The 26,536-nt window shown below is 50.8% G+C and overlaps 1 protein-coding gene across 4 annotated transcripts in view; it reads right to left on the bottom strand.

Annotated features, from left to right (window-relative positions):
* Positions 1-508: 508 nt before the first annotated feature.
* The window catches only part of PRDM11 (PR/SET domain 11), a 46,592-nt gene continuing 20,564 nt past the window's right edge, over positions 509-26,536 (bottom strand). For 3 of the 4 annotated variants that reach the window (XM_015586422.2, XM_025044136.1, XM_025044137.1), the window contains 4 exons: positions 24,495-24,562; positions 9,438-9,625; positions 4,761-5,387; positions 509-3,618 (listed from right to left, as the gene is read on the bottom strand). In XM_015586422.2, the coding sequence (XP_015441908.1) occupies positions 1,454-3,618; positions 4,761-5,387; positions 9,438-9,625; positions 24,495-24,562 (3,048 nt within the window). In that variant the 3' untranslated portion in view covers positions 509-1,453. The remainder of the gene's footprint in view (positions 3,619-4,760; positions 5,388-9,437; positions 9,626-24,494; positions 24,563-26,536) is intronic. The other variant, XM_015586423.2, reaches the window with a different exon arrangement.

The following is a 26,536-nucleotide window of genomic DNA, read 5'->3' as shown; positions in this document are numbered from 1 at the left end:
TATACTGGTAGTTAAATGAACAAAAGAGCATTGATCCGACTCCTGTAGCTTAAACCACTACTTGCCCCAGGGAGTAGGCAAGTGGCTATTTCTAAAGCTTATATCGCGGTCCTGTGTGTGTGTGTGTGTGTGTGTGTGTGTGTGTGTGCGTGCGTGCGTGTGTGTGTGTGTGTGTGTGTGTAGGCTGATGCCTCGAGAGTCCTAGTTTATCCTTTGTTTATTCCTTTCTTTTAGGACATCTCTACCCTGTTCAAAAAAGGAAGCATTCACAGGCATTGATGCATCACCAGTTTCCCACACCTTCCTGCCAGCCTGCAGGGCTGATTATCAGCCTGTTGCAGATGAAGGACTGAATGTCTAGAGACTCTCATTTGAGTTCCACATAATCCAGGGCACAACTTGCATTGATATCTCCTGCCACTGAACTATGGCAGGCGTTTCTTGATTATTAAAGGGAAAAAAATACCCCCCAACACCTTATATGATTATAAAGACAGAGTATAAATAATTCCTGTAAATCAAATATGTATTTTTCATTTTACTTGCTTTTAGCCCCAAATCACTGCCCTTTGGGGTCTGTATTTCTTGGCTCTTCATTTTTCCAACAGCCCTGGATCTGAATAGAATTAGATTATGTGATCTCACACCATGGAAAGACAGGAATGCAAAAAGCTCACCCCTTCTCCGTTTCCTAGAATTTCAAGCTCGGTTGTCAGGCGATTTTGCCTTCAGTATAACAGGTAAATATCTTTAGGATCCAGGGGTTTGGAAGGGGTGAATCAACAACCCAAAGACAGGAGAGACGACAGAGGTGGGGAGTAATGGTTGTCACAGTTTGACTGACACGTATGTTTCTAAGACAGTGAAGGAATGTTTGTGAGGAAATGAATAAAAATCCCTCAAGCTAAAGTCAGGCGAGAGAGAAAGTCAAACAGCCTGATCCAGATATACACGCCACCCTATCCAAAACCAGAGATCGGATTCAGCTGGACCAGCATGTCAACGAAGCGGCGGAGAAACCCCCATCATAAAACCAAACAAGAAAAGGAAAGGCAAGAACCCAAACCCCAACCCAAGCCCCTCAACCCCCAAACAAAAACATGAACAAAATGAGCTACCTAAAGGTGATGACAGAGACCCGTCATTTTAGCTTATGCTGTTGGTTGACCATTAGGTGGGAACACGTGTGGTCCCAGCACATGCTTCTGTGAATGAAAATGAGTTGCCAAGTATGTTGCAGCTGCCAAATTTTGTAGACAAGAGTCAGTTTCTGACATTATTCCTTTCTGAAAGCTCCCAGTAGCTTCTGGTGGATGTGTCACCTTGGTTTTTAAAAATTTTCAGTGTGGGTTTTTATATATATAATATAATATATTTATATAATATATCAAAGCTTATGAGTATAGATTAAAAAAATATTCAACAGCTTAGTGAATTCTGTGACGCCTGCTCCCTAAATGTCTGGGTAAAACTCTGCCCCGTGGTCCACGGTCTGCAGCAGTGGTTTCTGCTCCAGCGCAGACATCCTGCTGAGGACCTCGGCGGACAGTGAGTAACTATTGCCAGACTTCTCCTCAAACCAGCTGTCCAGGGCTCGCTTGGCATCGAAGTTGGCAATGGGCGGGCCATTCACCGCGATTGTCAGCAGGTCACTGAGCTGCTCCAGGGTCAGACGGGAGCGGTGGTTTTTGCGAACTCGCTGCAGGGCACTGCGGCCCTTCTCACAGCAAGCGGTGGAAGTGGGGAGGACCTTGAGGACCTGGATGATCTTGTTCAAGAGCGGAAACCTCTGTTTGTACTTGCAAATGTGGCCGATCAGGTCTTTGAAGCCATTTTTGGTATAGTAATCAGCCTTGAGTTCTCGCCACTCCATCAATAGACTCCCCCGGGGGTCCAGCCCTTCCCTACAGACATCCCGGGAAAAAGTCGGGATGGCCTCCAGGTGATCAAATATCTGAACCATATCCTCCTTGCCGTAGCTCATGAGCTCCTCGCTGTTCCGGGGCCAGGTGGCCAGGTCGAACACCTGGCAGGCCTTCACGAAGATCCGGCTGCGGGAATCGAACCTCTGAGCCAGGATCACTTGGGTCTTCTGGCAGATCTTCTCCCTGATGGACTGGAACTTGGCTTCGGCCACCCGGAGGTTCTTCATCGCGATCCCATTGAAGCTCTCGCGGAAGTTCTCCTCGAACTCCTGCAGGTATTCCCCTGGGGAATCGGCCAGTCGGCTGATCTCCTGGATGGCCTCCTCAATCTTGTCATCCACTTGGGACACCAGGAGGTACTCGCCCTGGAAGATGTAGGCCAGGCGTGAAAGCACAGCGGTCACGTCCAGAAGGAAGTAGATGAGCTTGACAGACTGGTAGTCCATGAGGAACTGCAGCAGGGCCAGTGCGATGGCCGAGGCGTCTGCCCGTTGGGTCTGGCTGCTGACATCCTTGAGGTGGGCCACCACCTCCAGGTAGTCCTTGATGAGGGCATTGAGAACATTCTGCTCACCGATGATCCACCTCACGGCCCGGATGTCCCCCAGGAACTCCGTCTCCTCACAGAGGGTGGAGGCCGTGGACCGCAGCTCACACATGAGGCGCGGCGAGTACCGGTAGAAACTCAGCAGCTGCTTCAGATTGTTCTCCAGCTCCTCCAGGCAGGGGAGCTCCTTCCCACTGATGGCATCCAGGATTTCCAGGTGGGGCCGGTGCACCATGAAAGGGAGGCACAGCAGCCAGGGCAGCGTCTTGCGGATGGTCATGAACATGCTGGCGCGCAGGCTGGCTGTGACGTTGGCCCCATCGATGCCCAAGCCAACAGTTGGCTTCTCATCCTGCAACCGGATGCCCAGGGCAGAAAAGGCTCGATCAAGAGCCTGGAGATAGCTCTCTGTGCTAGAGAACCCCAGTTCCTGCAGGGATAAGAACTCCGTGGCCGGGGGCCCATCACTGCTGGTGTATTGGACATAGACAGCCACTGTGTCAGCCAGCAGGTCATCACTCTGCCCATCCAGGATGATGCTGAGGCAAGGTGACTGGCGGATGCGCTCCACCAGGTCTTCCCGCAGTGCCCGGGCGATATGATGAATGAGGATCTGGCAGTCTCCCTCGTTCATGTACTGGTCCACCACCTTGAGCTCACACTTCCTCAGCAGCTCAGCCAGGGGCCGGAAGTCCAGGTAGGGCCTGCCCTCGAGGGCCAGGTGGTAAGCAGTGTTGAAGAGCAGGGTCATGTTGCGACACATCTCCTCTGTCTTCTCGGGGTGCATGCGGAGCTTGTACAGCTGCAGGCACTTCTTGTGCAGGTTGCTCTGGCTGTGCAGTTTGATGGTGTGGATCTTGAACTGCTTGGAGCCGATGATGAAGGCTGAGGTGCGGGAGGACTGCACCGTGTACTGGCGGCAGACGTGGCACCACATCTCGTTGAGGGTCGGGGAGTACCGCAGGAACCAGAACTTCTTCAGCCACTCCTGCTTAAAGCGCCGGATTCGGCGCCCGGTGGCAGATGACATCTTGGAGGGCTCATCAGTGGCCGTCATCATATCGTTGGAGACAGATTCATCTGCCGAGTCGACCTCCTGGTCATCGTCCTCCATGATGGCGGGGCCGGAGACCATGCTCTCTGAGGCTGGAAGACAAATGGGAAAGAAAGATTTACACCTAGAGGGAAAACAGACTTTTCTAAAATGAATGGGAAACGTTGTCTGAAAGGTTAGCACCGCCCTTTGTGAAACATAAGCCAGTTCCTAAGACCGACTGAATCCCAGCCTTGAATTTATTCATAAGCACTGTTCTTATCCACTTGTGACTTTTCCTCTTTGTAGATTATCCTCAACGGGCGGCCACCACGCTCCAGGCTGCCTGCCCTCACCGTCCACTAGTGGGCGCTCCAGGCACTTCGATGCTCAGCATCAACAGACCAGCACCACCAGGAGAGGAGATCCCATGGAGGAGCCAGCACATCAAACATCCCCAAGTCAAAGAGTGAGGACATGGGACTTGGTTGTCCCACCGCTTACGTGGTCAGGGGACATTCGCTGCCCTTGAACGGAGGCAGCTTTGACATGGCCCCAGGTAATGTGAGGATCCGAACACAGTTTAGTTAAGATGCATGCTTCGAATATCTGAAACACCCCGTTCTGAGCTAAGTAAGGGATGTGGTTAAAATAGGAAGTGCCACGTAAGTACTCTAACTCAGCTGCAGATGTGTACTGAAAACCCTTCCTCGTTGTCAACCAGCTCTAGGAGATCCAGTCAGCCACAGGAAAAGGCAGAGGCCTGCGGCTGAACATCCGGACCCCAGTCTTCCTAAGACTCCAGGCAGGAAGATGGGACCATGTACGGCAGAACAGCAATTTGAGAAGCTGTGTTCCTGGGGCTGGGTCTGGGAAGGCTGGGAGCCCTTCCTGACAGGACACCCTGCTTGGGACTGGGCCAAGAGAAAGACTGGGTTTAGAAGTTGGGCTTTGGGGTCAAACACCACTAAGACCATCATAGAAAGGCAACAGGTCAAGAACACAGCACACACCCCTTCTACAGCGGAACTTCCTTTATTGACAAGGAGAATACAGGGCAAGACATGAAGCACCCACTGGAGCTGCGAAGCAGCCTGTTGCAGGCAAGCACCTGGGGGCACGGGCTGCGGCCAGGGCTCACCTTCACGTCACATGCCTCGGGTCTCCCCACAGGTGGCTCCAGCAGAGAGTGCCAGGCCACCCTCACACTGCCCACTGTGTGCTCTTCCCTCCGACAACATCCACACTGACTTACCTGCAGGATCTGAGAACTCTGGGAGCTCCAGTACCTGTGCTGGCAATACGGGGGGCTCAGGAAGCTTCCCAGACTTAAGCATGTCTAGTTCTGCCTGGAGTTCCCGGACCTTCTTCTTGAGGCGAATACAGTTAGGGCAAAAAGAGGTGGTAGGAAGCTCGTGAGGGTCGGATGCTAGGGAGGCCTCGGCAGGACTGTCAGCCTTGAATGACGAAGGCTCCTCTTCTTCATCCTCTAGTGGGCCTGGCTCTGTGGAGGCCCCTTGGGGGGTCTTCCAGTCCCCTTCCTCCTGGGTCCGGCTGACATTCTGCACGCCATGCGACATGGTCATTGCACACCGACTGTAGGCATCGTCCTGGTATTTGGGGACTTTCCTGATGACCAGCGAGGTGCTCAGTGCCAGCTGGTGGGCTTCTACTTTTGCAGATTCCAATGAGGCCTCCAACACATCCTTGAAAATGAGGTCAATTTTCTTCTTCTTGGCCTGGGGGTGCACGTCCCCCTCGTCAAAGCCACGCTTGTAGGGACTTTTGCCCTGTCTCAACACGGGTAGGTGAATGGGACCCCTCAGGTCCTCTGGGTCATCCAGAGCCTGCTCAGACTTCTCCCTCTGCAACCGCTTCTCTCCTAGGAAGGAAAACCAGGGTGTGAGGAAGTGGGGAAAAGCCCCGACGGGAGAAACCAGCAGAAAACAAAACAGGCCTCCAGTTGGGAAGTCGCTTGACACATCCCTCTGGGTCTGGCCTCAAGGGGCAGGTATGACAAAAAGCGAGAGGTGGATCGCTAGGTGGATCATGGGGTCTGGAGTCATAGGACCCAAGAAAGTGGGAAGAGCTCTCTTATAAAGAGACTGTTTCAATGGAGCCTTATGTATATAAACTCTACATGAATAAGTTGAAAGAACACTATAGGGGAGGGTAGTTCTTTCAAAGGCACCTGCCATCCTATCACCCTGGAAGATGACATCCTACCCAATCGAATGGGTGGGTGGTAACATATCTGAGGCTACGTGCGTATGGATTCCCCTCCCCTCCATCCAGCCTTCTCCTCCAGTCCTAGCAATTAGAAGATGGCTGCTTTGACCTTGTAAAAGGTACACACAAAACACAGAGTCCCACTCCTTCCTCCTCCTTCGTTCTCTGGAGACAGCCCACTTAGGGCAAAGTCCGCCTCCAGCAACTGTCCTTTCTAATTCTCCCAGTAAGAGGAAGACTAAGAACATGTGAGAAAGCAGGACCTGAGCTTCTGTGGTTCTCACTGATAACTAAGGCAGGAAGATAACAGAAGACAGGGATACCTACAGTTGCTGTGGGCTCCAGCAAGATAAAGAAGAGCAGCCTCCAACGAGATAAAGAATAATATGACCATGCTGGCCCAAAGCATTCTCAAAAGATAGCTGCGTTTCCTTACCTGACAAGGCAATGAACGTTTCCTTTTCTATTTCTTTCTATCATGTAAATGACTTCCAAAAGCCTTGGTGAGCTCCCCAACAATAAATTATTGTAGCCTGATTCTTTAAAATGGTCGACACAGTTTCATAAATTGCTACAGAAGTGCAGATGCTGCCTGGGGGAACAGACTGCTAAGGGAGATCCTTAGGAGGTCCTGACAGCAGCCTGTGGACCTAGGAAATCTCAAAGGCTTCCTAGATCAGGGGCAGGCCCTGGGAGGTGTGACTCTGAGGCAAGAGTTAACCTGTAAATATGTTGTAATTAGGCTTCTGCTAGCTGCAATTGATACCTGAGGGAAGGACAAGGGACCTCCACATGCAATCCAGATGATCCATGCAGTGACCAAGCCTTGGCTTCCCACAGCTAGCATAAGGTGCTGTGCCCTGGCCTATGTATGACTCCAGATTTTCTACAGGTAACAGGTAATGGGTAACATAAGCAAGTAACCTATTCAGGATCCCCCTCCTCTGTCCTTACATGAATGCTTAGAAAACGACCTTATTTATCTGCAAGGCTCCTGAAACTCAGGTAGCTCCATGCAGCCAGCATTTCTACAACAGCTGAGGGGTAAAAAGGGTAGAGATGAACAGAACTTTAAAAAATATATTTGTAACATATTTGTACAGATCAGATATGACACTTGCCCATTCAGAATGTCTAAAAGTCAAGGACCACCCTTTCACTTTCTTACGGACCAATTAGGCAGCAAACAGCTGAGGATGTCTGGAGATCAAGGCTACTCATCACCAGGGATTGCTCATACCTCTCTGCTCAGAGTCAAGGTTATTTAATGTCCTAGGATGAGCGGGAGACCTCTTTGGACTCAAGCCTTCCAGAAAAATCTATGGGTCAAAAAACACCTTTAAGCATTGTGAAATTGATTCTAAAGCCTCCGTAAAACATGGAGGGCACACACCACAAAGTAAATCAATGACTCAAAGTAGATCGAATAACATAAATTCTTTGAATACATGTGTTAGATGCATCCTATTCTTAAAAGAGAACCACAAAGGAATAATTTATAATCTCTTCAGGAAGCAGTTCTGAGCTCCAACTAATGTCCCTACTTAATAAGGACTAGTAATTCATGCTCTGGCCTTTATCACGGCTCCGGCTTCTAATTACGAAGAAGCCTTCTTCCATGTAAGAATTTAAGTGACTGAGTGTGGGGGATCCCCCTTCCAGAGCAGGACTGGCACACAGATCTAAGATACCGCTACCCATTTCCAGAGTCTGCGAAAGCTACGGGCTACAGAAACACACGTCTAAAGGCCACTGAGCTCCATGACTGTTCCCAAGGGTTGTAGGGCCAAGCCCACCCACTGCTCTGGCCCTGACTCAACAGTGGTTTTCAATTTCTTTCCTGTTTTCTACTTCTCAGCCTGGCCAGGAAAAGACAGTCCTTCCTCCTGTATCTTCACATGTCTTGGTGCATTTCATTTCAAGTCTGTCTGCCACGCTCCTGTGAACCACTCCTGAAAGCTCACTCCCTTCTCTGAGCATTCTCCTTGGGTCTCAAGGCTCTCTGAGAATGATTCGTCTTGAGGTGCTTTGGAGAAGACACTGAGGGAAAAAGAACATTACAAATCCAGAAGAATTCAAGATTAGGGCCCAGGGATGGAACCTGCATCCTCAGACATGACTTCTCTTGGTTTTCTTTTCTTCCGGTGGCATATGACTCTTTTGGAGGCTTCTTGGCTGTCTTCATTCATGGCTTCTTTTATCCATTCAACAAAGAGCACCTACGATGTATCAGACGCTTTTACACAAGGCATCTCCAGGAGTCAAATGGAAACCACGGCAATCTCATCATGGAAACATGCCTTTCCACATGAAATCAGCATGTGCCCGACCCCCAGATCCGAAGAAGACAAGAGATGAGTGTGTCTATTGGGTTTCCTCTCACTGCCCGTCCAATCACCAGATACCTTTTACCAAGTCAGGCAGCCGCTGTGCCCTCAACGTCCACCATCTGCTTTGTTCTGTTTTGTTTTTAAAGACGGCTTAATTTCAGTGGGTCGCTCCCACCACCCTCTTTTCATCTTTTCCACTTATGTTCCAAAGGAAGCTTTATTTCCAAGAAGTAGGTTGGTTGGTCAGGAAGATGATACAGTGGGGCTTGGGCATAGCCTTGGCTCCTGGGACCAAATGGACTCTGGGTCTTTGGATGTGTGGTTTTAGTGCAAGGAAGGTCCCATGGAAAGAAAGACCTGGAAGCACCAGTTTGCCCTGGCCAGGCTGAGCATGAAGTAAAGAAGCAGAGGGCTAGGGGCCGGGGAGTATTTTAAACCCCTTTCAAATGACTCGTTTAAACAGAGCCTGGATGGACACCTCACTCACCAGGCCACCACCCACATCTCAGGTCACCTTCTACCTCCCTCCACCTTCTTGTTCTAATAGATATTGTTCTTTCACATCATGTCATTAGGACTTCCAGGAATGAGACCAAGAAGCAAAGAAGAAACTAGTTTTGTCTGAGAGGCCATATAACATTGTAGGTTAGAGCTTAGACCTTGAACTCAGACAGATGTGGCTTAGAAACCAACATCTGCCCTTCCTAGCCATGGATCCTGGGTGAGTCACTGGATTTACCTGATGCTCATTTTCTGCATTTGTAAGATGAAGATAATAATCCACATGGGATCGTTAGTATTAAAAGTCTACTATTGAGGGCTTACACAGGTCAAGGTAGACATCGCTCTACATATGTTATGTATATCACCCAGCTAATTCTCTCGGCATAGGTACTTGGTAGGTGCTACTGTTGTCATGATTACAAGTGATACAGTAGAACACCTGCTTAACACATATTAAGTCCTTAGTAAATGTTACCTATTATTGCAGCTGTCTGTTTATTATTATTGCAGTGGCAGTTTATAACATCTTTCCATCAATTTGAGGGGGAAAATAGAATCAATTTTGATTAAACGTATGTACTTGGCTTTGGTGACTTGTCTCCCCATGATATTCTGAAATGTCTGTAATAGGGTTTCAGAGTCCATCTCTCAGAGAGCAGAACATGCAGTGGAGCCCAAGGCCCTGCCCAGAGCTGCTGCTCAAACCTGGACCATCTGTTCGCCTGAGTCCCTCTGGGTCTCCCCATAGCTGGTGTACTGTTATTTCCTATCAGTTTTCTTAGGGCTCTTCTAGAGAAGCATTCCTGGCCTCCCTTGGGGCTCAGTAGTGGCTGGCTTGGCCCTCACCTTGAGTGTGGGCACTCACTCACCTCTGGCCAGATTTCGGTGGATGGTTTCCTGGGACATGCTGTGTAGGCGCTTCATATAGTCCTCGCTGTACCAGACCCGAAGCCGTTCCCCAGGCCGGATGTCCCGGCACGCCCGGAAGTAGATGTGCTCGCTGTGCTGGAACGCCAGCAGGTTCTGCTCCCTCTCCTCCCGGGAGATGACCACGTACCTGGGGGCGAGGGGGACAGGTGAGAATGCATGGGCCACACCTTGGTGAGTGCCTGCTGGTGCTGGACACGGTATTCGTAATAGTAGTGGTTAAAAGTCCACAAGCACATGGGCATGTGTGAAAGTCTACAGGGCAGCTGTTCTGCTGAGGTAAGGAACACCAGCTAGAGCCAGTCCCTTGTCCCAATAGCACTGTTTTGTGTGACCTTGAACAAGTCTCTAAACCTTTATGAATCTTTGTTTTCAGAGACTAGAAAAGGCTATCTCCCTGCCTCCCTCCCAGGTTCTGCTAAATATAAGATTCAACACCAGATAAAAGGTGATTGGAAAACTGACAGATAATCTCATCTACTGTCCACTAACTTTTAACCACAGGGGTCCCGACACCCGTAGGCCTCTAATGGTGGTAGGGTCCTTACACTGTTTTCAGTATTTCAAAAACGTAGCAGAAATAATCCACGTGACAAGGGTGAGCGAGAGATCAATTAATAAATGCTAAAGATCAACATTTTTTAACGTAAGGTTCCAATGGGGACAGAAAAAGATAGTAAGTAAAGGCAAGGGAATGGTTAGCAACCACTCATTAATCTAAGTTATTTTAAGGTAAAGAAATTGAGGCTCAAAGAGGCTAAGTGACTTGCCCAAGGTCACCCACTAAAAAAAATGGGAGATGGAGCTTTAAGATCTTTGATTTTCCCACTAGAACTCATGGCTCCTGTGTGGACATGGAAAGAACCAACTCGGCAACACCCAGATAACCTTTAAAGTTCTGTCAAACCCTTGGAATCTGTCGCCTTCACCCATTCTCCCAGAAATGATGATTCTAACAGTCCAAAAGGTGAGATGACATAACATCTGCAGAGAAGTGAAGGCGTACATATCAATAGGGCAAGAGAAAATTATTTGGAATTTTAGGGTTCTGTACTACACTAGCATCTAGGAAATTTGAAGTAAAAAAATAAACTATTTTTTCTTATGCTATGATTTGTCTCAAAAGCCAAGGAAGAAATCAAAGTCTGTCCGACTGGTGTAGTCCAAAGAATTAAATTTGGAGCAGCCCAGGGAAAACAATAATTCACAGAAAAAAATCCAAACGGATAATGAACACATGAAAAGTATTCAGCATCACTAATAAGAAAAGAAACACAAAGTAGCACATTGTCTCATTGGCACTGATTTTTCTTAACGATAATATCTTTATTTGTAAAGGTGGCGAGAAAAGGGTCTCCATACTCTTGGTGGTGAATAAACTGGCACAGCCCCTTGGGAAACAATTGGCAATATAGACTCGAACAAGTGTTAGAACACCGCGTTCATAGCAGCATTATTCACAATAGTCGAAAGGTGGAAGCAACCCAAGTGTTCATTAACGGATGAATCAGGTAAACAAAATGTGGTACAGACATACAACGGAATATTATTCAGCCATAAAAAGAAGGAAATTCTGACATATGCTACATGAATGAACCTTGAAGACACATACTAAGTGAAATACACTAGTCATGAAACAAGATACAGTATGATTCCACTCATAGGAGGTACTTATATGAACAGGCATATTCATAGACAGAAAGTAGAATGGTGGGTGCCGGGGGCTGGGGTACGGGGGAGCAGGTAACGGGGAGTTAGTGTGTGATGGGTGCAGTTTCAGCTGAGGGAGATGAGAGTTCTGAAGAAGGAGGTGACGATGGTCGCACAACAAAGTGAATGTACTTAATGCCAATGAACTGTACGTAAAAATGGCTAAAACGGTGAACTTTATGTGTATTTTATCACAATTTTGAAAAATTTTAAAAAAGAGAGAATAAGATGTGGGCCAAGCACGCGAACTCTGCATACCACCACGCTGCCTGCCTGTGTACTGTTTATAATAGTGCAAAAGCAAAAACATCTCAATATCTACGATTAGAGAAATGATTTAATAAAGCATGATACATTTATACTATGGAATGTTATTCATCTCTTAAAAAAATGTTTTCAAAGGCTCTTTTATGACCTGAAAAAATGGTCCTGATATAATGCAGAGAACAATAGATCTGAAATCTCTTTATACTATGGTTCCAAACATGCTTTAAAAATGAACCTCAATAATCTACTTGAAGGAAATATACCAACGTCTTTATGCCAGTGATTATCTATTATAGGTGGGTCTACTTCTTTGTAATTTTCTGTACTTTCCAAGTTTCCCTTAATAAGCAATTATTACTGTTACTTCCATTCCCACCCCTAAAAAAAGGTAAGAGGAACATCAGTTCCAGTGTGGGGTGGCAGGGGTGGCAGTCAGGGCAACCAGCAGCATTGCAAATCTACATTCGTTGGAGCCCCAGGCATAGCACCCCTCACATACACCCTGTCCCTTCTCCTCTGGGCAGCTCCCTATGCACTACTCTGCTCTGCTCAGCCCTGGTGGAGGTGACCTTACACGGGGACCACTCAAGCCCAGGGGCCAATCTATTGTGGCAACAAGATGCAGCACAGACCCCAGATGGTGGGTGGGAAAAACAAGAAAGACGGAAGAGCAAACACTGGCTTTGGCTGCTTCACCCCATTTGAGTGAAGTGAGTCATGAACTCCGCCAGGAGGGCGTGGGATGTGCCAGATTTCGGGCATTGCGATGCCCACATCTTTTGTCCAGGATCTTAGCCCTAACGCATCTGTGTTCTCGTCAACATCTGGCAAAGGTTTGATCTCCCTGAACTGTGAAGACTGTGACCTCTGACACCCAGACGTCTGTTATTAACAAAGAATTCAGGGAAAAAGGAAGAGAAGATCCCTGGCCCACATAAGTCTTCCAAATTAATACTACCCAATCTAAACTCTCTAGTTTCAGGAGTCTGCCTTTTCTCCATATCTGAGATGTCTTCTGAACGTGCAAAAGATTTTCCAGTCTTTGATTTAACATGAGTCTTGGACTTGATATCCAAAATTCATCCACCTTGCAGTTAGCACTGAATGGAACTGAGGTAGATCCAAACTTTCCTACCCCCAGATACGGAAGGCAAACCATTCACCTTTTTCCTCACTAGGATCACTTGCATCACAGAACATAAGGAAAGAATATGGTTCTCTTTTTTCAGTTTCTAAACAGCCATCAAGCTCTAAAGACTAGAATTATTTTCCATGGCAACTTTGAAAGAAAAAGAGATGAGGAACACGTAACTACCAGGGATTTGTCCTAAAGAGCAAATTCTAAAGTACGTCAGAAGGTTTAAAAGGCAATTTCCCTTTCTGCCTCCTGGTGCTTTCTTACCCAATGAGAATCAATATTTAGGAAGAGAACCCCAAATCTTCGTATCCACCACAAAGTAGCTTCAAAGACAGATCAGAATTTGTTCAGCATCTGATTGTATTTGGTTGTTTTGAAACCTGGCATTTGAAACATGATACATATGGCAACTCTCAGTGAATAATAAACCATTCCCCAAGCAGATGTTTACTATACATTACTTCCAAAGCAAAGTGGAGCGGGCTAATGTCTCAACACCAACTACTGCACCTCCCATCAGGTACGCCCTTCTAAGTATGTCACAGTTAACACCCAATGGCTTGATCTACTCCCAGACCCTTCTGTCTCCAGAGGACAATCCCTTTACGAACCATGCCTGTCCCATTCCATGGCTGCAGGTAAGCAAGAGCCCTCTCTGGCACAGATGGCTCTTTGTTGAGTCTCCAGGTCACTACCTTGCTGGAGAGGTCAGAAGCCAGGTGGAAGATGCCTAGCACAGGCTGCTCTGCAAGGATTACTGCCATTCGATAGCATTTCGAATCAGAGCCACAGAGCTAGGGACCTTTGAAGCAATCAAGGGGGCATGTGGTAATGGTGAGGGGTGTGTTGTGGACTGAACCTTTCATGATGAGAATGGGTTGTTTTTATCCTGAACTCCTTGCTGACTTTGGGTACTGGATAGACAGACGCAAAAGCAACACTTCTCAGACTTTACCCGCTGTGTTGTATCATGTGCACCGTATTTTCTAGTTGGGTCAGGAAATGACTACCAGTTCCAATTCGAGAGAAAACAACTCACATGCCATCCATTTTCTTGTAAGGGACAGATGAGGCCCAGGCTTAGACACTCCTACTCAGTGGGTATGTCTCCAATGGAAAGGAAGCTGCACTGGTCACAGAGGCAGAAATGGGAAAAGACCGGCCGAGGAAGAGGGCTAGATTCTGTGTTCCCCGACGCATTTAGGTTTCCGGGCTGGGAGGGTCTTTGGGTCATGCAGCACCCAGCCAGCCCCTGGTGAGGCTGGAGGCCTCAGACTCTCAGAAGGGACTTCCCTATCTCAGGCTAAAATTGGCTGCCCATTTATTTCTATCCACCGGCCCCATTTCACCTTCCTGTTTTGACTTGCTAGTCCCGCAATCCCCACTGAAGCCAAGAAAAAGAAACTGGAATCTTTTCCATCCAAAGCTGACCAGTCTTTTCATCTCTCTGTCCCCTTTGCATCCAACTTGGCCCCCTCCTTCCTATGAGCCAGAGGGAGAGGCCAGCCTGTCACTCCTAGCACCTCCTCTTAGACGGTAAAGACCCCCTGCCCGGTTTCGCAGCATTTCGCATCTCCTGGAAATTGGAATCTTGATTTTTGGCGAAGAATGGGAAAGGATGACCTAGATTCCAAGAGGTAAAGAGAGGCTGGAACCTTCCAGAAAGGGGATAAATCCCTTGTCTGGACTTGGGGATCACCTGCTTGGGAGAACCTCTCTGTGTGACTGGCAGTAAAAGCCAGGGCAATGCACCTGTTAGGAGGTCCCCTCTCTGCTGAGACCCCAAGAGGAGTCAGAGGAAGCCGCTTCGGTTACCCTTGAGAAGTCTCAGATCTAGTGGGCAAGGCCTTGCCTGTGACAGACAGATACCTGGATCAGCGGGGAGGTGTCCAAAAAAAGGCTCATGCCTCAGGGTAGTCCCTGAGGTACATGGCAGATAGATAGCCCCTGACCCTTCTGGAGTCTCCTGCCAGAAGTGGTGATTTTTTTTTCCAGGACCCCTAATTTACTTTTGGGGAACAAAAGGAAAAATTCATTTAGCAATATCTCACTTTTCCTGAGAAGAGAAATTCAGTATAGCTGAACAGTTCCATATGCGGATGCTTTGTTCCCCTCAGCCCATCACTTCCTTTCTTGTCCTCAAAGGACCTAGCAAGGTGCCGAATACAGGGCATCTGAGAGCTTACGGCATCTGGGAAATGCCAGGGGCACCAGAGTCCCTCTCACTAGCATGCTTTCCCTCCGTCATCCAACCCCTGCTCTGGGGGCCTTGAGGTTTTCACGGACAGCGAAAAAAGAATATACACCAAAGAAAGATCCTGGAGACTGGGTGTGTTCCAAGTGTGAGATCAATTTCTTTTTATTGCCATCTTAACAAAAATACTTGGGAAGGCAATCTGATTCCAGCATCGGAGGGCAGGGCAATGACAGGCAATAATCAAGCCACTGGGCTGTCGGACAGGGGAGTTTTCGGTTTGGGGGAGCAGGAACCCCCAAAGAACCACAGAATGGGGACATGAAGCCAAGGCCATAAGGACACTGCAGTTGCCCTTCTATTCTCCCTACGAGGGATAAAGCTTGGTCTGGGTTTAGAAGCGGCACTCCGGGAATGGCTAGGCAGGCACTGGGTACAGCAGTCCTCCCAGGCCCTCCGCGGCTCCGGGAGTAGGCGTGGGAGGGTGGAGGGCTGGGGTATGAGAGTTTCTGCCAGGGCGAGCCTTAGGCCAGGAAGCAAAGAGGACACAGAGCTGAGCTGCACCCATGTCAGCGCTAAGCTTGCATCCGCCACCCCTCACCTCCCTCCCTAACTCTAAGAACCTGGCAATCTCCCCACACTCCGAAATGAAACATGGAGCTACAGATCTGTGTAGCCGATGCATATATGCAGCCAAGGCAAGCAGAGGCGAGGCATGCTGGAACCTGGGCTCTGGGTTCTTTTCAAAGCCAGAGGAGGGGTCTCCTTCCGGGTCCCAAGACTGGGGCCCTGATTACCCCCAAACATTGGCTGTCGGTCTTTGTGCCAGGGGCAGGATGGGGAGACTCACCTTCTAAGTGTTGCTGCTTCCCCATGCCCCGGCACCCAGGAGAGCTGAGGCAGGGGCAGGAAAGGAGCAACACCCCACCCAATTCCAGATCTAGCCTCCCACAGGGAAGCTGGAAAAATCCACAGACCTGGCTTCCAGTCCTGTCCCCTTCACTAACTGCTGTGTCACTTGTCATCTATGAAATGCAGATGATGATGGCAATCATGAGGATAATAATACCTGCCTTAGCTGCCTCTCGGCTGTCCTGAGAACCCATTGAGATCGCCCACCTGTAAGTGCAGGGAAAAGCATCCAGTGCTCTCACTAAGAATGCCAGGTAAGGTAGTCTTCTTCTTCCTCCGACATCATCCCATTCTTCTCCCCACTCCACAAAAGGCAAGCACAGCAGCTGAGCACAGGCACACAGGAGGACAAGCAGAAGGCCAAGGCAGGGGTACCACCCGCCAGGGTCAGAGCCCTGGGGGAGGGGAGGACAGAGCCCTCCTGGAAGGGCTGAGCTCCACCTGCTCATCCTCAGGCCTTGCCCCCTCCGAAAGCAGCAGAATCAGGGCCTAGGAGGCTGATGCAGCAGCCCTGAGGATGGAAAGCAGGGTTCTGTTCAGATGCTCTCCACGCTTGATACCATCTTCCCTGCAAGACCTGTTGCCATGGGGTGCAGACCAAGAGGAGGCTGACCCTCCAGGCCAAGCAAGCATCAAGCAGGGAGCTTTTCCTGCATCTCGAGCATCTGCCAAAGATGAGAGAGTGGGCCTGAATATATGCTCTGCTAGAGCACAGGGCAGCCAAGCTGCACTCGTTGAGGAGATGACAGCCCCCCAGAATCCTACATCGGTCCTGGACACGAGAGACTGGCTCCTGTCTCAAGGCCAGACACCCCTCCTCCATCTCTCTTCCTCCTAGTGCAGACTGGCCAGGTTAGAAATTGTGCTTTCTCTTCCGAGACCTGGTAGTCCGTGCGGGAGCTGGTGCTGGGGCTGGCGCTGGGGGAGCCTGTGGGGGCTCCAATGAGGGAGCCTCAGCCTGGTGGGTAGAGCCCATGGGGGCTGCCCCGGCTGGCCCCCGCTGAGATGCCTGAACCCCATCCCGGATCTCTGTCAGCGTCTGGCACATCTGACTGACTCGGCTGGTCAGGTCGGCCATAGCTCGACCAATCATGTGCATGCTGTTCGCCATGTCCCGATGCACGGTCACCAGCTCCTGGCAGAACTGCTGGAAAAGCTCAGTCTGCTGGGTGTGGGCATGGAGGAGCTGCCAGTCAAGGCCCGTGCTGGACGAGCTGGGGTGCGACCGAGGGATCCTGCAGGTGGCTTGGGCCTGGGGTGAGGGCCGGTGCAGGGGCTCCGGCTTGGGGCCCACTGTCTCAGACTGGTCTGAAGAGGAGGATGAGCGGAGAAGGGTAGGCCTGGCCAGGCGGGTCTCTTCTTCCAGTGACCGCTGCAGCGGCACCCGCAGAGGCTGCCTCGAGGGCCCAGGTGCCTCCTCATCTTCATCATCTTGGGAGACAGAAACAAAGAAGGGCAAACGATTACAACGGGGAGGAAGGGGACACCCTGGGCTTGGATCCACCTTCCACAATGACCCGAGCATCCCCCTCCCCAGCCGCCTCTCCGCCTAGTTTGGTGCATGCCCACTGCCCACCCACCCATGAAGAAACACCTGCTCCCCAAATCCTTGAGGTGTGTGGGCCAGGCACTCCTGGGGAGAGGTCTGAGCATGAGCAATGCCCAGGTCAACTGTCTTTCATGGGAACAGTGGCAGTCTAGGGCGGGAGAGCCCAGGACAGGGGACTTGGAGATGTCAGTGACAGCATGTCAACCCAATCACTCTCTTCATTTGTGACTCGGTTTCTGAAAAGCAAAGATAATCACTGCTCTACCTCCTGAACCACTTGCCCACCTAGCAGGGTTTTTAAGACGACGACACAGAGAACAGATGCGAAGGCACTTGGCAAGAACGAGGGACACCTGCCCGAAGGAACTATGATGCCACTCTTGAGTTCCAGCCTCCTTGTGGCCATTTCTGAGTTGCTTGGGGCCCCCTTGTGGCCTTGCTGGAATCTGCAACTTTTAGTCCCCGCTGGGGAAAGAGGGACTGGGGCTGACATTGACAGGCTGGAGAGGAGAGGCAAGGGATTGTGCCAGAACAGAAGCCTGAACGGAGCTGCGAAGGGCTTCTATCTCTGCAACCAGCCCTGACAGGCCCCCTTTGGTCCCACAAGATGCGCTTCCTGGACAGACATATGGCTTCCACCCAGGAGTGCATGGAGGGACCATCAGACAGTTACTTGCAGTCAGTTGCATGGAGAGGCCCAGACCCTGCATATACAGATCTCAGCAATCTTGTGATCAAGAGATATAAGCTGAGCCCTAGGGAAGAAATAAAAAATATACAAGCTGACCCTACTTACAGGCACACTATCCCTGCCTGTACCTGAGAGGCCGAATTCAAAACTATCTCCAGGGAGGTGATGGGAGAACAGACAGCTTCATCTGGCCCTGGCCCAGTGCCTCCCAAGGGGTCCAGGGTCTCAGTTGGGCCTAATGCCTCATGACCCTTCTTGGTGGGATAGCGGCATCCTCCTTAAATTGGGGACACCCATTCAGGAGTGGCAGGGATGGAAGGAGCGAACAGGGCTGAGGTGATGCTAGTCCCTCCTTTCCAGGGCCTCTTTCCACCACGCCCCTGGCCAAGTGCTGTAGCAGCTGGCCGACGGGTGGGGAAGGAGAGGGGGGGCTGGCCCAGCCGGCGGTGGAGGATCCTGGGCCCCCTGCCCAGCCCAGGTCACATTTGCTAACCTCATTACCTTCGGTCTCAGAGAGACAGAAAAAGTGAGCGGGGCAGGATTTAGGGAACAGACTTCACCGGGTACTGGGCCCCCTTCTTTTTCTCATAAATGGGTGGAATCATCCTGAAATTTAGCAGAACGATGATACACTGGGAGCCTGCAGACCTGGGTTCGAGCCTTGGTTCTGGAGCCACCTCTGTTTCTGGAGCTGAGATGCCTCCTCATCTGGGTAGCAAGGAAGTCAGACTAGACGGTCTCCACGTTCCTTCCCAGTCCTAAAAATCTGAGTCTGAATGGCCACCTGTCAGGAGCCCTGGCCAAACAGGAAATTAGCAGATCCCAGTGGCAAGGGGCCTGGAAGGGCGGGCCGAGTCTTTGTGAACCACGGTCCTGCGGGCTGGCCAGCGGCCGGCTTCCCTGGAGCCCTCCTGCCCTGCTCAGTCTCAGAGGCCAGATGGCCTCCAGTTGGGACTGTGGGCTGAGGGTGAGGGGCGGGTGTGTGCGGAAACAGAACCCAAGCGGGTGCAGCCCCAGCGCAGAAAGGCCTCGACTGCTCCCCCTTCTGGTGAGCCCAACTAGAACTGTAGCCCCAGCTTAGAACTACACAGGACTGGGCCAGAAATCCAGCACCCCAGCCCCTGGCATCAAAGTCTGTCCTGAGACACAGCGAGCAGAGGAGAAAGAGGAAAATAGTGCTGTGGGGGCCGTGTGAATGCGGGGGGACCACGTGAGCACAGAGAGCGAGATCCTAGAGACAGCCTTGGGGCAGGCAGCGAGAGGCAGGAGGAGGCAGCATGGCACAGGAGTGCAGAAAATAACACAGAAATAAAGACGTTAGGAATAGACAGAGAGGGAGAGAGGACTAGTCGCTCTTTTTGTGGCCCGGGCCCTGACGACTTGGCTGGCTTCTTCTCACACCCCCTCCCCCTCGCCTGCTCCATTGGTCTTCCCTGGCTCCTCTCTGTTCCTGGAACGTGCCAAGCGCCTTCCTGATGCGGGGCCTTGTACATGCTGTTCTCAGCCGGCGAGGCGCTCTGCTCCTCTCCCCTCCTCTGCGCCTCATGCGGCCCCAAGCCTGGTTAACTCTTACTCACCCTTTGCATCTCAGTTCGCTTGTCTCTCCAGAGAGCCTGCCCCAGCCCCTGGTGGAGAGCCTGACCCACCACAGCTTGCCCTCAGACAGGGAGGCTGCATCATTTGCAGGGCCAAATGCAACATGAAAGTGCAGGGCACTTTGTTCATGAGTTTTGGGGAAGGGAACAGCAGAGCCTTTCAGCCCGTGTGGAGCCCTCGTGAGCTCAGGGCCCTAAGCGACGGCATGGGTTGCACACTCATGCAGTCAGCCCTCGGGACTCCGTGTACTGGTCTTCATTCTTTTATTATAAATTTCCTTGCACCATTATTTACTTAAAGTTTGTCTATTCCCACGAGCCTAGGAACTCCCCGAGAGCAGGGCCGGTGTAGGTTTTATACACAACTCTGTCTTCCCAGCTCCCAGCACAACTCTTGGCACAGTGTTCAGGAAATATTCTAGAATGAATGAACGGAAAGGGGTGGAGGAGACAGCGGGACAAAGGGGGAAGAATGGAAAGACGGGCAAGACGGAGAGGGACAGGAGAGAAAGAGAAGGCGAGCGGCTGGGAACGAGCCAAGGAGGAGGCCGGGGAGCACGTAGGAAGAGCCTGGGGAGGGGCGACAGGTGGTACTCACAGCTGGTCGAAGGGCTGTCGGTGCCGTCCAGTTCTCCCCTGGGGAAGCTGCGCCCTGAGCGGGCGGTGAGCAGCGCTGACTCGATGGCCCTCTCGTGGGCAGTGAGCACGATGGCGGGGGCCCTGCCCCCAGCCCCGGGGCCTGACAGGGACTGCTGCATGAAGGCCAGCTTGTCCTTGGTCCTCCGTTTCATGTCATCCCATCTGTGCTTAATGTCCTTGACGGAGCGGGGGACCTGGCTGACGGAGGTGATTTTCCGAGCTATGCCTTCCCAAATCTTGTCCCTGTCGGCATGGGACAGCCGCATGGTCTCCCTCCCAAAGAGAACTGCTTCGTGGTGGGTCACCTCGGTGACCAGAATGTCCAGCTCCTCCTTGGAGAACTTGGGCTTCCGCTTACGCTCGGCCAGGGGCGCCACATTCCTTGGGTTGAATATCCCACAAAGCACAATTGGGTAAATGACCGTCAGTTCGGGTGGTCCTCCTTCCTAATGCCGGCCCCCAGCTGGGGAGCCAGGAGGCACCGGGGCACCCTTGCCCGCACGCCACCACCACACCCTCTTCCTACTGAGAGGTCCTTTCCACTACCCCTCGGAGGGTGGGGTGCGAGGCGGCGCACGCGGACGGTGGCACTGGACTGAGGCCACCGCCTCGGGTTTCAGGCCCTGCCTGACCTCTGACTAGCTGTGCCATCAGGGCAGTTCACTTGGCCTCTCCCAGCCTATGCTCCCGATCCGGAACAGGAAGGACCACCATACCGACCCCGGGGACTGTCACTAAGGAGGGAAAGGCACAAGGATGTAAAAGAGCTTTAAAGCCCTAAACAGGAACAAAAGATGCTTACTGGGGTTAGGATTAGGCCACCGCTTCTGTAAATGGCTTGGGGGGAAACAGTTAAACAGGGAGACTATTCACAGTGGCCTTTCGTGGTGTGTGGCCTCGATGGTGACGCCCAGAATTAGGGTATGATCACAGAGAGCTTATTCTGTCCCATGGCTCTCTTCTCTGTCCTCACCGAGCCCCCACCTCTGGGCGTGTGCAGTTTCCCCTCCAACTGGAGCGCTGGCCGGCAGCAGCTCCTTTTTGGCGTAGGCTGCTGTGGCCGTTTGACAGCTCGTGGGTAGAATGCGAGAAGCCCATGAGTGCCCACTGGGAGACAAGTTCCACTGTGATGGAGACCAGGAATGACCTCGGCTTCCATCTGCATAGAGCAGCCAGGGGTCCCAGACAAGGGGACAGCGCGGCCCTTCCCGACCTCTGGCCTGGTACCTGCTCAGGCTCTGGAACTCGGTATCTCCACAGTGTGGTTCTGTCTACAGTTAACTAGTGCCAAAAGGTCCACCCGAGAGAGAAACCCAGGGTGTGGAGGGAGACCTAGAACCGAATCACTCTTCTGGCTTCTGCTGAAACTGCAGCGGAAGGCCAGGGGCACAAAGACCCTTCGGCTCTTGCCTCCTCCCCAACCCCCACCCAGAACACCTCGGCCCAGGAGGCAGGTGAGCAAGGCCGAGGCCCGGACCTTACGCTCAGACAGACCCAGGACTACAGGCCGAGTCTCCTCTGCAACCCTATGTCTGTAAAACAAGGGTGGTGATCCCACGGCCACTCCCCAGGTTTCCCGGAGGACTGCACGCAGGGGCATCTCAATCTCGCCACTATTGGCATTTGGGACTAAAAATTCTTTGTTAGTCGGGGAGCGGCATGTCCTGGGCAGTACAGGTTTATCAGCATCCTTGGCTTCTGCCCAAGAGAACCCGGTAGCATCTACCTGCAGTGTTGTGACAACCAAATGTGTCTGAAGGCACTGCCAACCGCCCCAAGGGGGCACAACAGCCCCTGGTCGTTCACTACCAAGTTCACGAATGCAGAGCACCTAGCACAGGGCTAAGATAAAGTCAATGTTCATTATGTGAGTGCCCATTCTCTTCCCAGCCCATCGCTTATTTTTGAAGAACCTGACTCCATTCAATCATCCACAAGACCCTAGGCTGTGACGGTGCAAGCGAAGGTGTCTGCAAATAAGAAAGAGCTGTACAAATGGCCGCTGTACTTTAAGGGGAAAGGAAGGTTTCTAAACTGACTTTCCCCTCCAACTACCGCCAGAGGGGCACCTCCAAGGCAGCAGACCATGCGACCACCCCCAACCCAGTCCTGGAGGCTTTAATGAGATGAGCGTCCAGCAGCTGTGACTACCCTGGCGTCATCTTGGGTCAGGTCCCATGCTGGCAAGGTAGCAGCGGCAGAACCCACCCCACGCAAGGCCCAGGAAGCCATGCTTTTCCTGGTCCCCTGTGCACAAGTAGAAAGAACACTGGCCCAGAAGTCCAGAGATGGCTCTGCCACTGAGTACACGACCTTGCCCTGCTCTGGGCCTCAGTTTACCACTGCAGCATGAAGGTCAGTATAGGGCAGTGGTTCTCCATACTAGTGGCGCATCAGAATCAGATTTAAAAGATACCCATACCCTGGGCTCAATCTCAAGCCACGTAAGTCAGAATCTCTGGGTGCCAGATGATCGCTCAGTTAGTTCAGACGATGAATGCCCATCTTTGGACTGTGGTAAAGCATTGTTCCCAAGTTGAAAGATCAGAGACGGGTAGAAAAGTGGAACAGAATTGGCTCTACCAGCCAAATCTTCTGGAGCCTGGAGAGTGACAGTGCAGAAAGGCCTGCCACCAGAATGCCCTCAGACATACTCTCCTTTGTTTGCCTAGAGCCAGGCTGCAGTAACCGAGAACAGGAGCACAAGCCAGGGGTCTGGGCCGTTCAGCCTACCCGATGGCCCGCCAGACGCCTGGTCCCCACTTCTGTGTCTCTGCTCACAGTGCCCTCAAACAAGACCCTGGGCCTCTGCTCCAAGGCCCCCTCCTCTTTCATCTGGGCCCTTGGAGCACCTTGTCGGTGTCTCCATTCATCAGAAATAGCAATTTCCATGGTGGAAGGTGTGAGCCCTGGGAGTGCTGGGAGTGCAGGGCCAGGCTGGGCCGACCCATCGAGGGTGCCCAGCACAGGCTGTGACTCCCAGTAGGTGCTTAGTAATGGGTGGTGAGCTGCATGTGCTGAGCAGACCAGCACCCAGTCGTCGGGGAGAAGAAGGCAGTTAGGAGTGTGGATCGTCTTCTTGGAGCCACTCTCAGGGCATGGCTGACCGGATTATGCGAAAAGGGGCTGGGTGCCATCCCCACCAAACGAGGCAGGGGCTGCCCGTGCCTCAGTGCCTCCGTTCCTGTACCTGCTAAATGGCGATGAGAACAGCTGCCCTAACGAAGAGGATGATTCTTAAAGTGATCTGGAGAGTAAAGTGTAGCCCCGTTGGTCAGAGGCTCTCAGGTAGGAGCACAGGTGGGCAATGAGGCCACAGGGAAGGGAAAAGAAGACATCGTCACAGCCTCCCCCACCTCAAACCAGCTTCTCCTCACTCATTGGAAAGTCTCAGAGTTTAAATACAGCAACTTCCTCTTAGAAAGTCCCTAACTGCCCTCCTTCCAAGCAAAATCTCTCCTCCATCCACATGTCCCCAGCCCACATGGGATGTGGGACTGCACAGATGCTCACAGAGGGCCTGATCCACGGTGCAGCTGTGCCCCCTGGGTCCAGCCATCGAGGCCTCCCTTTCCTCCCAATCCAGATCCAAACCCCCATCACCGCTCCTGAGTTCCAGAGACAGGCCACCAAGACGGTAGTGAGGCAAGTGTGACCTCCCACACCCACCCAGAGACACCCCTGGGCAGGGCCCCAGCACACTGCCCAAGCCAGCAGCACCGAACCGAAAGGGGAGCCTTCAGGGCTGCAAGCTCGGCTCAGCCGCCTCTGGGCAACCCTGGGCCAGTCTCCTGCCCTCCTTGGCTGGCCACGAAGGATCTTTCTGGTGCAAACTTCTATCCCAAACTCTGGACCACATTAAAACCACTCTCAAAAGTACTGATGCCTGGCTGAAAGCACCACTGAAAACAGCTAGACCGTGCCAGAAGCATCCCTCTCCATTTAAACAACTTCTGTGGCTACACTGGGCTGCGTCCTGCACCAGCTCAGCAGGATTCTGCCCTATGAAAGATGTCACAGTCCTGAGTGGAGGGACAAACCTTGCCACAGTGTGGGAATACTGCCAGGAGACAGGGGCACAATGAGTCTTAGGGGTCTCCCACAACCTGCTGGCCTGGTCACAGGCCTCCTCCAGAGCCCCCTGATAGAAGGCTGAGGGAGCTAGAGGGTTCCCCAGAGCTAGACACACCCCAAACCCTGCAAACAGCAGTCCTGGGGCCTTCAGGGGCCTCCACCACAGGAGACCCCGTAGGCCCAGCATGCTCCCTTGGGCTCCCCAGAAATCGGCAGAGAGCGGGACTCACCTCATCCAGTTGGCTTTACTTTCATCTGACCCATCTATGGACTTGTAGCGGTTGTTCTTGTCCACAATCTGGAAGACAGAGAGAACATCTAGAATGGGCCACCCTAGAAGGGGCTCTCATGTCCCGGGGCGACTCCTCAAATCAGGGCCCGGGGCCTGCCCCCATCTGCTACTGCACAGAACCTTCCTTTTGCCCTCCGCTACTGCCTGCCTGCAAGACTGAAACCCAAGCTGGGGCTAGGAATTCCATCTCCCGCCGCTGTCTTGATGGAAGACCCAGCAACATAGCCAAGAAGCCTCCCATTGCAACAACGGTAAAATCCAGTCTTTCCCATTTCTCTCTTTTCCGTGAGAGACAGAGGCCGGCACCGGATAACTAGGCATATGTGATCTGAAAGGGCTCTTCCTCCCCCTAGTCTCTAAACATTCAAGAGCCTCAGGGTTTGGGTTGGAACCCGGGGTCTTCTGTAAAACTGTCATTATTTCATCATCGCTCATGAATCAAAGTTCAGCTGGGTACGGAATTCTAGGCAGATTAAATATCTGCCTAGAAGTTTTATTTTCTTTCAGTGCTTTGAAGATTGCCAAAAAGGTTGCCATAGGTTCGCAGGCAACCTGCTATTAGTCTAATATTGTTCTCTTGTGGATAATCTATGGTAAATTTTAAGACGTTCTCTTTATTCTCGATTTTCTGCAGTTTCACTATGTGATTTCGAAGTAGAAATGTACTTTAATTCTCCTCATTCCTTGACAAGCTCATTACTTGATGAGGACTTATCTCTTTTTAAATTCTAGAAAATTCTCAGCTGTTACGCTTTTGAGTACCGCTTCTCAGTCATTTTCACCAGTATCTTCTTGTAGAATTTCTATTAAATATATACGTGTGTAGTTCAATCCATCCTCTGCGTCTTTTAACTACCCCTTCATATTTTTCTCTTGCTCTTTCTGAGCAGTGCTCTGGGAAAACGTCTCAGAACTCTCTTTCGATTCACTAATTCTCTCTTTGACTGTATCCAGTCCAGGGTTTGTCCATCTGTAGAAGATCTTCCTTTTTTTTTCTTCCCTCCTTAATGAGTACTTTGAAGGTAATGAATATTTTTCACTCCCAGAATTTTTAATTGGTTCTTTTTCACATCCATCTTTTCTTATTCTGCCTCTTTTTGGTTCATAATGTCGCATTCCTTTTTTATCTTTTTCTAACAGCTTTATTGAAGTACAATTGACATATAACGTACCATTTGATAAGTTTTGACAAATATATACACCCATCATCCCAATCTAGATAACAAACATTTCTATTACCCCCAAGAGACCCCTTGTGCCCGATCTCTTCCTCCTGCCTCTCTTCATGCCTCCCATCCCCAGTCTACAAGCAACCAGTGACCTATTTTCCGTTACTTTGTATTTTCTAGGATTTTATATAAATGGAATCAAATGGAAGCCAGTTTGTCTTGCTTCTTTCATTCAGCACAATTATTCTGAGATTTGTGTCCATGTGTGTACCATAGTTCATTACTTTGTATTGATGAGTAGTATTCTATTGTTTGGATGTGCCATAATTTGTTTTTCTATCTACTTATTGATGGACATTTGGGTTGTGTCTAGTTTTTGACTTTTACAAGTAAAGCTGCAAAGGGAATGCACTTATAAATCTTTGTATAGATATGTATGTGTTAATTTCTCTTGGGAAAACACCTAGTAGTAGAATAGCTAGATCACATTTAACTTTTAAGAAACTGCTAAACTGTTTTCTAAAGTGAATATTTTACATAAAAAAAATTTGTATTTTGCACTGTTTTACGTTCCTACCAGCTGGGTATAAGAATTCCAGTTGGTCCACATCCTTGCCTTGGCACAGACTGCCATTTTTATTTTAGCCATTCTTATAGGTCTGAAGCAGTATCTCATTGTGGTTTTAATTTGCATTTCTCTGATGACTAATGATGTTGAGCGTCTTTGATACACATCTTGATATGGACAAATCTCAAAATAATGGTGCTGAGTAAAAGAAGCAAGACAATGGCTGGCTTCCATTTGATTCCA

The sequence above is a fragment of the Pteropus alecto genome, unplaced genomic scaffold, assembly GCF_000325575.1.
Source record: "Pteropus alecto unplaced genomic scaffold, ASM32557v1 scaffold71, whole genome shotgun sequence".
Lineage (NCBI taxonomy): Eukaryota > Metazoa > Chordata > Mammalia > Chiroptera > Pteropodidae > Pteropus > Pteropus alecto.
This window is presented reverse-complemented; position numbering and strand designations above follow the sequence as displayed.